At 50.8% G+C, this 16,833-nt stretch overlaps 1 protein-coding gene across 1 annotated transcript in view; it reads right to left on the bottom strand.

Moving 5' to 3' along the window:
* The window catches only part of TUBGCP3 (tubulin gamma complex associated protein 3), a 73,520-nt gene extending 72,145 nt beyond the window's left edge, over positions 1-1,375 (bottom strand). Inside the window, exon 1 of the mRNA XM_027589804.2 lies at positions 1,156-1,375. Within this exon, the coding sequence (XP_027445605.1) occupies positions 1,156-1,231 (76 nt within the window). The 5' untranslated portion in view covers positions 1,232-1,375. The remainder of the gene's footprint in view (positions 1-1,155) is intronic.
* Between the last annotated feature and the right edge of the window lie 15,458 nt (positions 1,376-16,833).

Here is a 16,833-nt window from a genome sequence, read left to right as displayed (position 1 = left end):
ACTCAGCTCTCTTTAAGCATCTCCTCGGAGGCCTTCCCTCCCCCTCCCCTCCCCCCACCCTGTCTTCATTTCGGCTTTTACCGCTAACACACATCTACCTTGCCATGTCTCCTCCACCAGAAGGCACATTCCCTGCGGAACGGCTTGTCTGTGTCTGTCTGCATCACCAGCACCCGGCTTAGTGCCTGGGGGTGGCGAGCCCACAGATCCGCCGGCTGAACAAAGTGACAGAGTTAAACTTCGTAAAATGGAGCAAGAACTGTGTGGAGCTGGTGTCCCGTAATAGGCCAAAAAAAAATCCATCTTTATCCCTTCACCCTTACCACAGAGCATCAAATAAATTATGCACCTCATTGTCATGAATCATGAAAGATCCAAATTTAGTATAAATATTTTAAAAGTAATTTTGTTTAGAGTCTTCCAGCAAAAGCTGCACAATTTTGTTGCCACATCGTGGTGAAGGAACGGCAACCCAGTTCCTTCGATTACCCAGCAAACTCCTCCACGGTGCATCCCCAACTCACCTCTCCGCCCAAACACACACCAAGAGGGCCAGCCCGTGCCATTTTTCAAGGCACCGCGACCACATAACGTCTTGACACACGGTCCAGGGCCGGGTTTGGGAAACGGTATTTGCAGGGCGAACCCTCCAGGAGCAGCTTTGTTCAAGGGGCAACCCTCAGGCCTTAGAAGGAGGACGTAGCAGGTAACAGTCGTACACAGCCCTCCGCGCCCTGCTCGAAGCCGCCAGACCCCGCCGAGCGGCAGGGAAGAGGGTGCGGCTCGCCACCAGCCGGCACCCCCTTCGCCGCGCCACCCTCAGCCCGGTCACAGCCGCGTGGCCCGGCCCAGCCCACCGCTCTGCCCGCGCCCTGCCCGGTCGCCCCGCTGACTCTCGAGAGGGCGGACGCGCTGGCGCGCCGCCTGCCCCCGGCCTCACCCCCCGGACCGCGGCGCGCGGGAGCGCTGACTCAGCCCCGCCGGGGCCCGGCCTCCCTCCCGGGCCCCCGGCCCCCCCCCCCGGGGGCTGCAGCTTTCCGCAGGCGGGCGGGCGTAGCCCGGGGCCGCCCTGCCCCGGGGCCGCGAGCCCCCGCGGCCTCACGCGGACGGCGGGCCTCCTGGACGTGCCCCGAGCCGCCGGCCCAGCCCCGCTACCTTCGCTCCTGCCCAAGATCCGGCAGCACAGGTTCTGCAGCAGGACGTTCGGCGACTTCTGGTCCGGGGTCGCCATCCTCGCCCGGGGCGGCCCGGGGGAGCCTGCGGAGCGCCTGCCCTCGCCCGCCCGCAGGTTCCCGACGCCCCAGACAGGCTACGGCCCCGCGGGCAACGCCGGCGACGAGGCCGCCATTTTAACGGAACCCGCCGAAACCGCGCGCCTTCCCACAGTGCTCCGCTTCTTCCGGCGCTTGGGGCACGGGTGCGCCGGCCCGAGAGCTCCCCGCTCCGTCTGCGCGCGGTCCGCGGACCACAGCCGCCAGGCTTGGAGGGTTCCGGCACCGGCGCCCCAGCCGCTCACTGCTCTAGCTACCCTCGATGCTCCCGGTGCTCAGACCCCCAGACCCACTCGTCCGCGCCAGCGGGTCCGGACCGACCAGGTGCCCCCACGTCCCCGCCCGAGGGTCCGGACCGACCAGGTCCCCCCACGTCCCCGCCCGAGGGTCCGGACCGACCAGGTCCCCCCACGTCCCCGCCAGCGGGTCCGGACCGACCAGGTGCCCCCACGTCCCCGCCCGAGGGTCCGGACCGACCAGGTCCCCCCACGTCCCCGCCCGAGGGTCCGGACCGACCAGGTGCCCCCACGTCCCCGCCAGCGGGTCCGGACCGACCAGGTCCCCCCACGTCCCCGCCAGCGGGTCCGGACCGACCAGGTCCCCCCACGTCCCCGCCAGCGGGTCCGGACCGACCAGGTCCCCCCACGTCCCCGCCCGAGGGTCCGGACCGACCAGGTCCCCCCACGTCCCCGCCAGCGGGTCCGGACCGACCAGGTCCCCCCACGTCCCCGCCAGCGGGTCCGGACCGACCAGGTGCCCCCACGTCCCCGCCCGAGGGTCCGGACCGACCAGGTCCCCCCACGTCCCCGCCCGAGGGTCCGGACCGACCAGGTCCCCCCACGTCCCCGCCAGCGGGTCCGGACCGACCAGGTCCCCCCACGTCCCCGCCAGCGGGTCCGGACCGACCAGGTCCCCCCACGTCCCCGCCCGAGGGTCCGGACCGACCAGGTCCCCCCACGTCCCCGCCCGAGGGTCCGGACCGACCAGGTGCCCCCACGTCCCCGCCAGCGGGTCCGGACCGACCAGGTCCCCCCACGTCCCCGCCAGCGGGTCCGGACCGACCAGGTCCCCCCACGTCCCCGCCAGCGGGTCCGGACCGACCAGGTGCCCCCACGTCCCCGCCAGCGGGTCCGGACCGACCAGGTCCCCCCACGTCCCCGCCAGCGGGTCCGGACCGACCAGGTCCCCCCACGTCCCCGCCCGAGGGTCCGGACCGACCAGGTGCCCCCACGTCCCCGCCAGCGGGTCCGGACCGACCAGGTGCCCCCACGTCCCCGCCAGCGGGTCCGGACCGACCAGGTGCCCCCACGTCCCCGCCCGAGGGTCTGGACCGACCAGGTGCCCCCACGTCCCCGCCAGCGGGTCCGGACCGACCAGGTCCTCCCACGTCCCCGCCCGAGGGTCCGGACCGACCAGGTGCCCCCACGTCCCCGCCAGCGGGTCCGGACCGACCAGGTGCCCCCACGTCCCCGCCAGCGGGTCCGGACCGACCAGGTCCCCCCACGTCCCCGCCAGCGGGTCCGGACCGACCAGGTCCCCCCACGTCCCCGCCCGAGGGTCCGGACCGACCAGGTCCCCCCACGTCCCCGCCCGAGGGTCCGGACCGACCAGGTCCCCCCACGTCCCCGCCAGCGGGTCCGGACCGACCAGGTCCCCCCACGTCCCCGCCAGCGGGTCCGGACCGACCAGGTCCCCCCATGTCCCCGCCAGCGGGTCCGGACCGACCAGGTCCCCCCATGTCCCCGCCCGAGGGTCCGGACCGACCAGGTCCCCCCATGTCCCCGCCAGCGGGTCCGGACCGACCAGGTCCCCCCATGTCCCCGCCCGAGGGTCCGGACCGACCAGGTCCCCCCATGTCCCGGAGGTCAGGACGGCCCCTGATTGGGTCGGTGCCAAGAGCACCTTTATAATCCTTTTTTTTTTAATGTTATTGGTTACACTTTTGGTGAAAGAAGTCTGCGTAAAAGGGGTACAAGGTTTTATGATTTGAACACGTGGCTGACACTGACACCTGCTACACTCTCTCGATTTTCATTAGAGCATTCTGTGGCTGCCCGCCACCTAAGCCCAGACCCTTCTCCCCCAGTCCCGGGAAACTAGTCACCAGAAGACCCCGTCAGGCAGATGAGGACCGGGAGGGCCGGGGAAGCCCTAGGGAGAGCAAGGTAAATCAACAGACAGTTACACAAGGCATTTTAAACTCACTTATGGAAGCTCACAGCGGGTGCAGGGAGGAGCCACGGGCACTCCGAACAGGGACCCAATCCACAAACCCACTGGTCAGAGATCTGGCAGCCAGGAGCTTCAACAGTCAGCCCTAGGGCAACATGTCCTCCACTCTGGACCAACCTGTTTCTTTCCTGAAAATTTCGAATTGAGATTAAAAGGGTTTATATCCTCAGATGGCCTGAACTACCCCAAGAAACACAGGCAACTTCCAACAAGCTAGTGAGCTGAGCGGAAGAGAAGAGTCGAGCCCCTCCCTTCCCGGGCGGGAGGAGAACAGCAAGCCTTACAAACCTGACCACCTGAGGCTTCCCGCTGGAGGTGACACCTTGACCCGAGTCCACCAAAGAAGGGCCAAGGCCCTAAAGGAACCCTATTGGCCTGGCCGTACATTTAACACCATCTTCTACCATTGGAATTCTAGGAATAGGAAAACCAGAAGAGTCACAAGGCAAGGGCCAGACTAGAGCGTGAGTGAGGCCATTGGAAGGCCAGCACCTCACACCCAGAGCAGAAGTGCAGGGTCATAGGGCGGGGTGAGGTGCTAGCTGTGTCCACCCTCCCAGCGGTCCTGCTGCACCTGCTGGGTTCGGAGGTAACAGAACCCGGTCACAGTCCTGACAGCAATGCCGCAAACACCCAGACCAGGCACAGAGAGGGAAGGACACTAGAGAACTCCGGGCCCAGCAGAGCAGACATGTGCTGGGGGGTGCTGACAATCATCCCCGCCACTGAAATTTACAGGAATGGGCCTTTTTCCACTTTGAAAATGGAAACACAATCAGTGGGCACATAACAGGATGTCCCAAGAATTGACAACTGGGACACCAAACTGAACACCCTACATTTTAAAGAAAGCCACAGAAAATGGGAGGCAGTTGCCGCTTCAGGATTAATAGGACATAGCCAAGCACCTGCATCCTGAAGGTCCATCCACGGCTGGGCAGTTGACCACAGAGAATCGGGGGAGGGGTTCTGGAGGTCCTGAGGCAATTTCAGGGACATCAGGACCTGTCCTGCCAGGAAACTGCAGAGGCCAGACCCCCTGCGTGGAGCCCTCGGGGAAAGTCATGTGTGTGTCCCCCAGAGGATTGGCCTGGGATGCCCACACAGAGAGGGCATCGATGGCCATTCGGGGCTGACAGTGAGGACCCCTGACAGCAAGAGTGGCCATGTGCGGAGTTAACCAAAGATGTTTAACCTCTGTCCTGAACCCCCTGTCCGGACTCCAATTCAGGGAGTTAGAATGAGCAGTGGGAGGTGGAGGAAGAGAGGACAAACGTCACCCTCTCCCGTCGTCGGGCGCCTCGGGCTGGTGAGGCCTGGCTGCACAGGGGTGGGGAAAAGCCACGAGCTTCAGACTGGATCTGACATGAGAGCTTCGAATTGACCCGGACAGAACTTTTTAAAAACTGAATAGGACTAAAAGGCCATGGGGTCACTAAGGACAAGACTGGAGGGGAGCTCCCTAACCAACTGGGGCTGCTTGCCTGGAGGGGTCGAGGGTGGCTGCACACCCGACAGGCTGAGGCTCCCCTGTGTGTGCTCTCAGAGCCACTGCCTGCCCTGCCCTGGTCTGCCCTGCATCCTAGAGAACACTGTGGACGTGCCAGCTCCCGGGACAGCTGGCCTCCTGGTGGGTTCAGCCAAAGGATTCCCTGCTAGGGAACCGGAGGTCAGAAGGAGACGACCAAAGGTCTCGCCCTAGAGCCTCTGCCCTCGCCTTGTCCATGCCAGCAGCTGGATAGCCTCTGTAACAACACCAGCTACCAGCCTACTCCTCCTTTATGTTCCAACCTCCCCTGAGCAACTCTCCTCACAGAGCTCACTCCTGCTGGAAGATTCCAGAACAGGGGATACAGTAACATCAGCTCTTCTTACTGTCTCCTCAGCCCTATGAAAAGTAGCCACTTTCTGCACTTGCTACTCTGAGTGCCTCACCTCCTCCTCCAACCCCATGTAACTAGTCCCTGTATTGGGTCCCCTGTGCTGAAATTGCTGGAGTGGTTTCTGTTTTGCAGACGCGTCCTCACTCTATAGTTCTCGCTACTAGGAATGATCCCAGAGAAGAGATCCTCCGCTGCGATTCCAGGCTTAGGTTACTCACATGTCTGAGCTCAGATAAGTTGGGATTTTTTTTAAGATTTATTTCTTCATTTATTGGAGAGAGAGAAAGTGTGCAGGGGAAGGGGCAGATGGAGAGGGAGAGAGAGAATCTCAAGCAGACTCCACGCTGAGCACAGACAACGGGGCTTGATCTCACGACCCCAAGATCATGACCTGAGCCAAAAGCAAGAGTCAGACACCCAGCTGACTGAGCCCCCCAGGCACCTCTGTTGGGATCTTTTTGAAGGTGAAATCCATTCATGTTGAAGCAACAAAATGGGTTTATATTATTCATGTAGCTGCTCCTGACAGAGCGCTGGCTGAAAGCAAGACTCTGGGAAATCAAGGAGCTGCTGTAGTCAGCTAGCTTTTGGCAGCAGTGATGATACCGAGATGGTAGTGTGGGCGGCCTGGATGGGAGTGTGTCTGGAACGCCTGAGTATAGCTTAACGTGTAGTCAGAGAGCCAGGGAGCTCCAGTAGCAGCCCTAAGAGGAAGCGTTTATTCCTTTCTTTTTTTAAGATTTTATTTATTAAGAGAGAGAGAGAGGGAGAGTGCTGGAGTGGGGAGAGGGGCAGAGGGAGAAGGAGAGAGTCTCAAGCAGACTCTGCTCTGAGCACAGAGCCCAAAGTGGGGCTTGATCTCACAACCCTGAGATCATGACCCAAGCAGAAACCAACAGTTGGATGTCCAATCAACTGAGCCACCCAGGTGCCCCTCTTTTTTTAAGATTTTTTTATTTATCTTTAAGTAATCTCCACACCCAACATAGAGCTCGAACTCACAACCCCAATATCAAGAGTCACACACTCTACTGAAGGAATCTCTTGTTCTTGGACTTGCAAAAGTAATCAGAACTGAGGACCAGACTCCAAACTTAATTGTTCAAGTTGTAAATTATCACGTAAGTTGGACACGCAGTCCTGCCAAGACTCTTCTATTAAGGGCAGGTCATTAATTGAGAAAAAGAGGGGCCCTGAGATTTGGGACAGAGACATTAGAGTAAATGTAAAACTGCAAGTCACTTGGACCTTCCTTTTTTTTTTTTAAAGATTTTATTTATTTGAGAGGGAGAGAATGAGAGATAGAGAGCATGAGAGGGAAGAGAGTCAGAGGGAGAAGCAGACTCCCCGCCGAGCAGAGAGCCACTCAGGCGCCCCCAGTTGGACCTTCTAAAGCAGAGTGTAAAACCTCCCCTCTGTATGCAGAGAATGGCCTTGAAATCCTTGATTGCCTGAAGCAATTAGAACAGATATTCTCATTAGCAAATAAATTAAAATGGAATTCCACAGGATTCAAATAATCCAAATGAAGGAATGAAAGGATGCACTGGAGAAACAAACAAACAAAAATGACCTTCCAAATAAACCAGGCAGTAGATGTAATTAAAGCATTCTCCAGGGCCGCCTGGGTGGCTCAGTTGGTTAAGCGGCTGCCTTCGGCTCAGGTCATGATCCCAGGATCCTGGGATGGAGCCTCGCATCGGGCTCCCTGCTCAGTGGGGAGCCTGCTTCTCCCTCTGCCTCTGCCCCTCCCCTACTTGTTCTCCCTCCTCTCTCTCTCTCTCTCTCAAATAAATTAATAAATAAATCTTTAAAGTGTTCTGTCTTCAAAATGTCCTGCAGAGGCAAGAGTACTAATTTAGATCAGACTTTAATAAATCAGATTTAATAAAGGACCTAGTAATCACTAAAGAATATATTGATGATTACCAAACTGAAAAAGAATAGAATATAGAATAAAAAATTTTCATCCACAAAAAGAAATAAATATGAACATAGAACAGGAGGGGGACAAGAGAAGACATATGAAGATGGTATATTTAAGCCAAAATATCTCACAAAGTACATTGAGTCTAAGTGCCCTGGGTGCGCAGATGTCAGGTACAATTCTAGTTTCCGAGTCTCAAAGCTGCGTGCATGCATTCTGTCCACCGGACTCCTCACTGCTGGTGTTGACCTTGACTGCGAGCCTGAGGTCGTGTTGGTCCAGTTTCTCCCGTGCAAAGTCCGTCTTTTTCTCTTCATGTGCACGCTCCACATCCCTCAGTATGGTGCATCTACGTGAACTATACGAAATTGTTCTACATGCAAGATTTGTGTGTTCTCCCCCACTTATTTAAGTTCACTTCAGTGAGTATGTGCTCATGGCTATGGATTTCACGCTTTGGGTTACAGTCCCACACTACCTTTCTTGCTCACGTTGCTCCAGCCTTGACCGGTCACAACGCTTTCCCTTGGCTCCTGTCTCCCTTTGACTTTCCCTCATCATTGTGAGTTTTTAAAAATTAACGGGTACACTTCATGTTTTGTACTACCGTTTTAGATTTATAAAAATATTGAGTAGAGAGCACCGGAAGTCCCACATAGGCACCATCCCTGGCACACAGTGTCTCCTTCTATTAATATCTTGCATCAGCGTGGTATATCTGTGACAACTCATGAACAGTATGGACACACTGTTATTAACTGAAGTCCACAGTTTACACGGGTCCAGGGCCCTGGGTGATGGGAGATTGTGATGAGACCATACATTCCATGGTCATGCACCACGGTCTCATCTTTTCCGTAAAACGGGCCCTGGTCCGAGGCAGGGCTGTACGGGATGCCGCGGCCCACAGCTTCCGCCTGTCTCCGTGGGGTCCCTTGGCCCCCTGTGAGCAGGCTGCTCCCCACAAGAGGAGGGCAGGTCTGTCTCCCTTCGCCCTGATATAAGCTAGCTATGAAGTCCTTTTCTATTCTTTCATGTCATATTTGACATTGTAGGAAAAATGCATTCAAGCTGTCTAAATTGGAAGCCTTATGATTAATGTGGTTATCGGCACCCAACCCAGCTACTCAGATCTTCTCATGCCTGATTGACTGAAACTCATGAACAATCTTTCAAATTACAATTAATTTATAAACTGATATTCACATTTCTTTTTTGAGATCAAAATGATTTATTGCTCTGACATCAGATCAACAGAAAGAAACTCCAATTAGGCTTTGAAAACTCATATATTTCAGGAAAATGTCATTTAACCATTGTAAGTAGATGGATAAATTACTTTAGAAGTCAAGAAGTCTTTTGAGACACTGTCCTTTTGTTATCTTGTTTTATGTGCACATAGTGTTTCTTCTTACACTTTTTAAAGATTGGAATTGATTTTCAAAGGTTGACATTTGACAGGCTTTGCTATAAATATCACTAGGATTGAAGACTGTGTCTGCCTCTCTCCACGTTAGCAGGAGCCTCTACTCCCCGCTTTCCTAGAATTGTTTTTGCCTGTGTTCTTTTATCCTGTTACTTGGGTCTATATTTACAGTTTTTGAAGCATATTAAATTTCTCAGGATGGTGTTCAACTGGAACGTTGCTCCTTTGATTCTAAACGTACTCTAAATTAATTTTAAAACGCTGTAAGAAAGGGAATATAAATGGCTTTTCATAATGGGGATGAAACATCTGAGCACAGAATTCTCTTGCTGCTCCTCACAATTCCCCATGTAATGGCGCTCTTTCCACGGACTTTTTTACTCATAAACGGGTTGAACGTTGCCATTCTGTCATCCGGGGGTGTGGTGGGGATAGGTGAATTATCTTGGTGGAAGACTGAGCAATTCTAAAATGAGCTTCATGGGGAGCCATCGAGAAGAAAGGGATGGGGGGACCAGGCTGATGTATTTGGAAGATTAAACCTACCTCAGAGATTAAAGACAGGACGGCACCTTTCAGGCTGAAGGTGACAGTGGGTCTGGCCCGCCTGACTGGTCCGCTTTGCTAAAGAGCTTTAGCTAAAGCTCTTGCTTGGCCAGGCTCACCTCAGAACATGGTTTGATCTCCAAGGCAGGGTTCCATGTGTGCAGTGAGTGCGCTGAGCTTCTAGGACCCAGACGGGCTCTGTCCAAACTCATGACCCCCAAGCCCCATGGGGTCAGTGCACAGAGAATGCAGTGTCCTTGAAGTGGTGGGGTCACAGGCTTCCGCTGGGCCGCCCCAGCCACCTCATGCGTGCATCCTCACTCCCGCACGGGCGCTGGGGTGGCCCGGGCACAGCTCTGCGAGCCCGGGGCTGTGCGGTCGCTCACCTCCACAACCCACAAGCCAGTCCTGGGCTCGGCTTCACGGAGGCGGAAGGGAAGCTGCAATGTGAAGGTAACAAATAACTTGCCCAAGTTCACAGCTAGGGGAGACCCAGAGTTCAAGTCCACATTGAAGACCCCGGGACTGCTGCTTTTCAGGGCTACAAAGGCGCCCCAGCTTCAAAGACATTTTTGACTGCTTACTCTATTTCGATAACCACTCGGCAATGTCTCCAGCCCTTCAGTCCTGAGGAATTCAAGGAAAGCTGCACAGGAGAAATCTGATAAGGCTTTTGAAAAAAAGAAGTTAATTAGTTTTCCGGATGATTAGAGTGCTTATTCCCCTTTTGCTTGAACAAACGCTTCGCCCGAGTTAATAATGCAGCGATGAGCCTCTCTAGGCCACAAAACCTTCAGCTGCAGGCTCTTCAAGGAGCCGCCGCGGCCGCCTGAGGCCTCCCAGGCATTTCGAATCAGGGAGCTTTGTGCTCAGTGATTGATTTGAAGCACATGAATCACTGGACGGCTCATTTATTTCTATAAATATCTATTATAAATTCCCTTGGCGGCAGCAGAACTCTGTTCATCTCTGCAGAGGGGAGAAGAGCATTTGTTCTCGGTCACATTCTCCAATTTGCTGGGCCTCACAAAACAGCTAAATGCAGCCCTGGCTGGCGGGCACAACCACGGCCCTTCGGCCCTTGAACAGAGCAGGAGCTTGGATGCAGTCTTAAAGGCACAGCTGGTCTAGAAAAGGCAAGTCTACACAATACAAGACACAGAAGCCAAACCAAGAAAATGCCCATCCTGTGTTTTACACACCAACACTTTAATTTACACAAGCGACCCTGTCACGCGGTTCCTCGCCCGCAGGAATGCCTGGTGCATAAGGTAAATATAAGATAACCGCGTGGGGACCCCCAACCAGGGGTCACCACACAGCCACCCTGCACAGTTTCAAAACGATGACCGCCCAGAGCCACGGAGCCACGGACAGCAGTGGCCCGTCTGCTGCTGACAAGGGCAAGTCAGTCAACTCCCCAGCCTCTTTCTAACCCGAAAACCAAAACTGCGGTATTTTATTAATTTCTGATTCTCGTTGGAAGAACCCGATGATCATGTCGCATGAAATCTGACCCGCCTCGCCATTATCCTGCTGCTTCGCCGATTTGGGAACCCTCAGCACCAAGCACTGGCATGTTACCCTTTGCATTGGAAGTGGGTTGTTTCCGTTCGCTCCATCCAAAACTGGGTCTTGGTTCTCTCCTGACAATTTTACTTAATAACTAATTCTCTATATTTGGTAGGTTTGTTTTGCTTTGTTTATAAATTCAGAAACTATTAAGTCAACATAACAATCTTAAAAGCTAATAACATCCACAAATTTAACACACCTCATCTATGGTATACAGGATGGGGTCAGAGGTCACGGGAACGGCAGGCAAGGGAAGCAGGAAAGGAGGGGAGGGGAGTGTGTTTGGTCCGCTTCGGCTTCCTGCAGGGGATTGGGTTTGGCTCGCCTTGCTCCAGGATGACATCCCAACTCTGATTTCAGCTGTGCAACTGTCCACCTTCTCTGACCTACAGCAGATTTCCCGGTAAAAAGCCCACTGCTTAAGCTCTATTTCCAGAATTCCCAAAAGCATTTTAGTGATGAACTAATAGGATTCCCCACCTTCCTCTGTGAAGAAAACCCAGTCAAATTCCAATGCTCTGCTCTAATTCCTGCAGGGTTTCCTTAGGTTCTCCCCCACCTCCCCCAGCACCTCCCCCTCCTCCCCCACCTCCTCCCCCACCACCTCCCCCCACCTCCTCCCCCACCTCCTCCCCCACCACCTCCCCCACCTCCTCCCCCACCACCTCCCCCACCTCCTCCCCCACCTCCTCCCCCACCACCTCCCCCACCTCCTCCACCACTTCCCCCACCTCCTCCACCACCTCTCCAACCTCCCCATCTCCCCCACCTCCCCCACCTTCCCACCCCCCCCCCACCACCCAGAGTCCCTGGGCTCTGAGGCCTCTTGTTTTCAGCTCACACAGTCTTTCTACATTTCTAAGGTTTTCCTTTGGCATCTTTTAGTGTGAAAAACTGTCTCCATATATTCACCTACAAAATTGTTTTGATTTTATTGGCAATGTTATATACACACAATTCTCTAAAAATTAATCTTTAATTCATTTAATTAATTACCTAGTTAATTAAATTAAAGGCAAAAATAAACTATTGGGACTACACCAAAATAAGAAGGTTTTGCCCACTGAAGGAAATGATCAACAAAATGAAAAGACAACCAACCTACTGAATGGGAGAAGATATTTGCAAATGACTTATCCAATAAAGAGTTAGTATCCAAGGGCGCCTGGGCGGCTCAGTTGGTTAAGCGTCTGCCTTCGGCTCAGGTCACGATCCCAGGGTCCTGGGATTGAGCCCCGCATCGGGCTCCCTGCTCGGCGGGAAGCCTGCTTCTCCCTCTGCCTCTGCCCCTCCCCCTGCTTGTACGCTCTCTCTCTGTCTCTCTGTCAAATAAACAAATAAAATCTTTTTTTAAAAAAAGTGTTAGTATTCAAAATATATAAAGAAATGATACGATACAACTCACTTGCCAAAAAACAGATGAACAAAAAACACAAATAATCTGATGGTAAATGGGCAGAAGACCTAAATAGACATTTCTCCAAAGAGAACATCTGGATGGCCAACAGATATATGAAAAGATGCTCAACATCACTGATCATCAGGGAAATGCAAATCAAAACCACGGTGAGGGGGCGCCTGGGTGACTCGGTTGGGCATCTGCCTTCAGCTCAGGTCATGGTCCCAGGGTCCTGGGATCGAGTGCCGCATCGGGCTCCCTGCTGAGCGGGGAGTCTGCTTCTCCCTCTCCCTCTGCCCCTCCTCACCATTCAGAGAGAGCTCTCTCTAGCTCTCTCTCTCGAATCAATAAAATCTTAAAAAAAAAAAACACCACAGTGAGATATCACCTCACAATTGTCAGAACGGTTAGAATCAAGAAAAGAAACAACAGGTGTTTGTGAGGATGTGGGAAAAAGAGAAACATCATGCACTGCTGGTGGGAATGCAAGCTGCTGCAGCCACTGTGGAAAACAGTATGGAGGTCCCTCAAAAAATTAAAAATATAATTATCATATGACCCAGTAATTCCACTAGTGGACATTTACCCAAAGAAAATGAAACGACTAATTTGAAAAGATACATGCACCCCTATGTTTATTGTAGCATTATTTATAATAGCCAAGATATGGAAGCAACCCAAGTGTTCATCAATTGATGAATGGATAAAGAAGATGTGGTATGTGTATATATATATAACGGAATATTACTCGACCATAAAAAAGAATGAGATCTTGTCATTTGTGACAACATGGATGGACCTAGAGAGATTATACTAAGTGAAATAAGCCAGAGAAAGGCAAATATCATGATTTCACTTATATGTGGAATCTCAAAAACAAAACAAATGAACCAACAAAAACCAGAAACAGACCCATAAGTATAGAGAACAAACTGGCTGTTGCAAAGGGGGAATGGGTACACAGGTGAAAGGGATTAATGGGTACAAACTTCCAGTTATAAAATAAGTGAGTCATGGAGATGAAAAGTACAGCATGGGAATGTACTCAATCATATGTAATAACGTTGTATGATAACAGACGGCGACTACACTTATTGCGGTGAGCACTGTGTAATGTGTAGGATTGTTGTGCCCCTGAAACTAGTATTACATTGTATATCAACTATACTTAAATAATAAAAAATAATTAATTTTTTTCTGTTTCCAAGATAAGAATGTACATTGAAAAACTGAGAAACCAGAAAAAAACACCAATTCATAACGATGGGGCATGATCCCACCCATAGGTGTAGTCACCACAAATGGTTCAGTATCTACACACCCAGTCCTCTCCGCCACGTGCATGTGTGAACATACACCTAGAATTATCCTACACACACTCTTCTGCGACTTCCCATTTCACTCAATATTCTACTTCATGTCTTTCTCTGTCATCAAACAGGATACAGACTATTAATGGCTGCATAATAACCTGTCCTAATGGATACATCATAATTTATGTTATTAATTTCCCTCTTCATATTCTTGGACATCCAGTTTGTTTTCAAATTTTTCTTTATTACATATAAGAAACATTAAAGCCATTTTAAAATAGCTTTGGATCCAAACCATTGGCAAAGCCTATTTGTAAAGCCAAGAATTTGGATTGAACAATTGCCCTAAGTCTTTACCAAAAACGTTTCCATGAAGCTGAATTTCTCATTCAGCCAATCTTATTAAAAGTTAGTGTGGTTTGGGGATGACTGTAGTCTTTATGTCTCCATATGACCCTTCACAAATTTGACTGGGTAGTACCATGAGGTAGAAAGGGAACGGAATTTGGAGCCAGAGAAGAGCTGTAGATCTTGGCTCTGCCATTGACCATCTGTGTGACTATTGCAAAGGCACGTAAATGCTCTAAATTGTGGCTTCCTGGTCCTACCATGGATGGAGAAGATAAATATCCTGGATAAAATGCTACACAAACTAAACTCTTATAAATAACACCGTGCATCTGCCTTTCATTATATTTATACTCATAATGGAGAGTTATAAGTGAGACAATTTTCCTCAGCAGACCTCCCTGATGCAGGAACTATGGTCTCTGTTGTAGAAATAAGGAGACCGAGGCTCAGAGAAGTTGTGCTTTGCCCCCGAGCTCACATAGCAGGAAATGGCCAAACAGAGCCTAGAATTCATGTGTCTTCCAAGCTGATGGTCTTTCTGTTACAGCTCACCAGCTCACTACCTAATTGTACCTTTGTAACAGAAATTTAAGGTACAACTTGGAATTTAAATTTAAAATCCTTATTTGAGTAGTAATGGTCTATGAAATGCATTCATACTTCTTACTTTAACACTATCAAAAAATTAGGAGATTAAGAACGCGATATAAAATTGTATATTAAAAATCTCAATGTAAGATTGTAATATACAATTGTATAAAATTGTATATTTAAAAAAATCTTTACCAATTGACTTTTACAATGTCACAAAGCTGCTATTTCTGTATGTTTTGTGTGTGTGTGCGTTGAGTGTCTCTCAGGAAATGATTTGGGATTCTTGTTGCAGGACATACAGTCAGAAATATTTTTGAAACTAGCATTCAATATATTTGATGCAGAAAAAACACACTCCCAATTATGGACAGGATTTCCAGATGGAAAAAGTAGTTGAGAAAATGTGTATTCCGTTCAGAATTTTCTCACCTCCATTCTGTAAACACACAGAGGACCGAACTGCCTCCTGTCGCTAGGCGCTGCACGACTTCCTGGTGCCAGGACACCCGTGCCCCTCAAGGCCCAAGATGGGCTTCAGGTGGCCAAGGAGGCCTGGGGATGCTGGGCTCCACGCGGAGCATCCTCCTTGAGCCGGCCTCGTGCTGCCCTCTGCAGGCCAGACGGCTGAATTGCTACCTGAGAGGGGAACTGCAGGTTTAGTTGAATCAACCGGTTTTACAGAATAAATCTAGTAAGCATTACATCATTAGTAGAATTCTCATAATTCCACAGATAAGTCTCTTTTATACTGGCCCACAATCTTCGCCTTCCTGAGAAAAGCTACTGTTGGAAGAGTCCGTCTTGTTTGCAGAATGCTTGCAAGACTGTCCCATTCCGCCAAGGGTAAGAGAAAGCAGGAGGCAGCAGAGGTTCCGGTAAAATTCTTGGGAAAGCCTGGCCTCAAGCCCACCACTGGCTATGTGGCTCCGGGCATGTGTTAGTTCTGCCACTGTCAGCTTTCTAGTCCTTAATGTAGAACATCTTTCCCTTGCAAGATTTGGAAAGGTTTCAACCAAGCTAATGTTTAAAAATACCTGGTGAGCTTTTGAAAATCACAGCCATGAAAGTGGCTATGGAAAGTCTATTAGTAGATTTCAGTGTTTGCATTTTTTCAGGATTACACTAAAAGACCAGCAGAGAGACTCATTTCATTATGCTGAATCTATTTTAAAATGAAGCCTAATTCAGCATTACATGTGTGTGAAAATTATATTATTTCATGTATTAAAATTTAATCAAAGATAAATTGAAAAGTAGCAAAAGGCCAAAATATATAAAATTATTTCAATAGTAATAATCCCTGAGCAAAGGCCTGGTCTGCAGAGATTCATGACTCAGCGAGCAGAGATAGTTTCATCGACGTGATGCACAAACCACCCTCTAGAGCATCACTGTCCACTTGAAACGTGAGTTGCTGCTGAGATCGCATATATAAACCTTCTATAACCATGTTTTACATGTGTAACATTAATTAATTCATTTGTTAGGATTGTGTTGCTATGTATCTTCCTTCCTGAGAGGGACATTCCAGCTTCGTAGGCTGAAGCCCTAATTTTGAATCCAGCTCTGGCCGCTGAGCAAACGCCTCTCAGATGCTGGGGAGCATGTCTGAGATGGGCACATCCTAACTCAGTGGCTACAGAGGCTGTATACCAGCTAATTGGCGCTACATGGTGTTAGGTCAGACTGACCTGCTCACTTGGACCCTCCCTTCCTGGCCACAGGAGAGACCGCTGCTACATTAGTCATTACTTTGACTCTGGAGTTCACTTGGATCTTGGTGCCCTCCATCCTCACACATGGGATATGAAATACACATCCATACTGAGTTTTCGTTTTTCTAATTAAAAAGTGAATTCATGCTTATTAAAATTTTGAGCCTTGCTGATTGTGAAGCAGACCTTAATTGCATTGAAAAAGCCCCCAAAACTAAATTGTCATTGGAATTGCAGCTCACAAAAGTGGGCCAGGCCCCGCATACTGAACAGAACCAGAGTGACCACCTAACAAATAGGAGGCTTGAATGGGATCAAGAATCTTCTAACAAATTACCCAAAATGCACATGATACAAGTGCAAATCACTTATCATAACAAGAAGCAGGAAAAACAAAAAACAAAACAACGTGATTTAAGAAAAGAGAGAGAGGATGAACTTGTAATCGAACTCTTGGAGTGCATCAAATTGAATACAACCCAAGGAAGTGTCGAGAGCAAAGAACTTTTTGTTACTTGTTACAAGGAAGGAGACAGGGAGATGGCTCTTAAAGCACTGTCTCCCTGCAGGGTTAGTTTGGGAGGCTTTTATTTAGTGTATT

Source organism: Zalophus californianus, chromosome 3 (genome assembly GCF_009762305.2).
Source record: "Zalophus californianus isolate mZalCal1 chromosome 3, mZalCal1.pri.v2, whole genome shotgun sequence".
NCBI classification, from domain to species: domain Eukaryota; kingdom Metazoa; phylum Chordata; class Mammalia; order Carnivora; family Otariidae; genus Zalophus; species Zalophus californianus.
The sequence above is the reverse complement of the archived record's forward strand: the minus strand, read 5'-3'. Positions and strand labels throughout refer to the sequence as shown.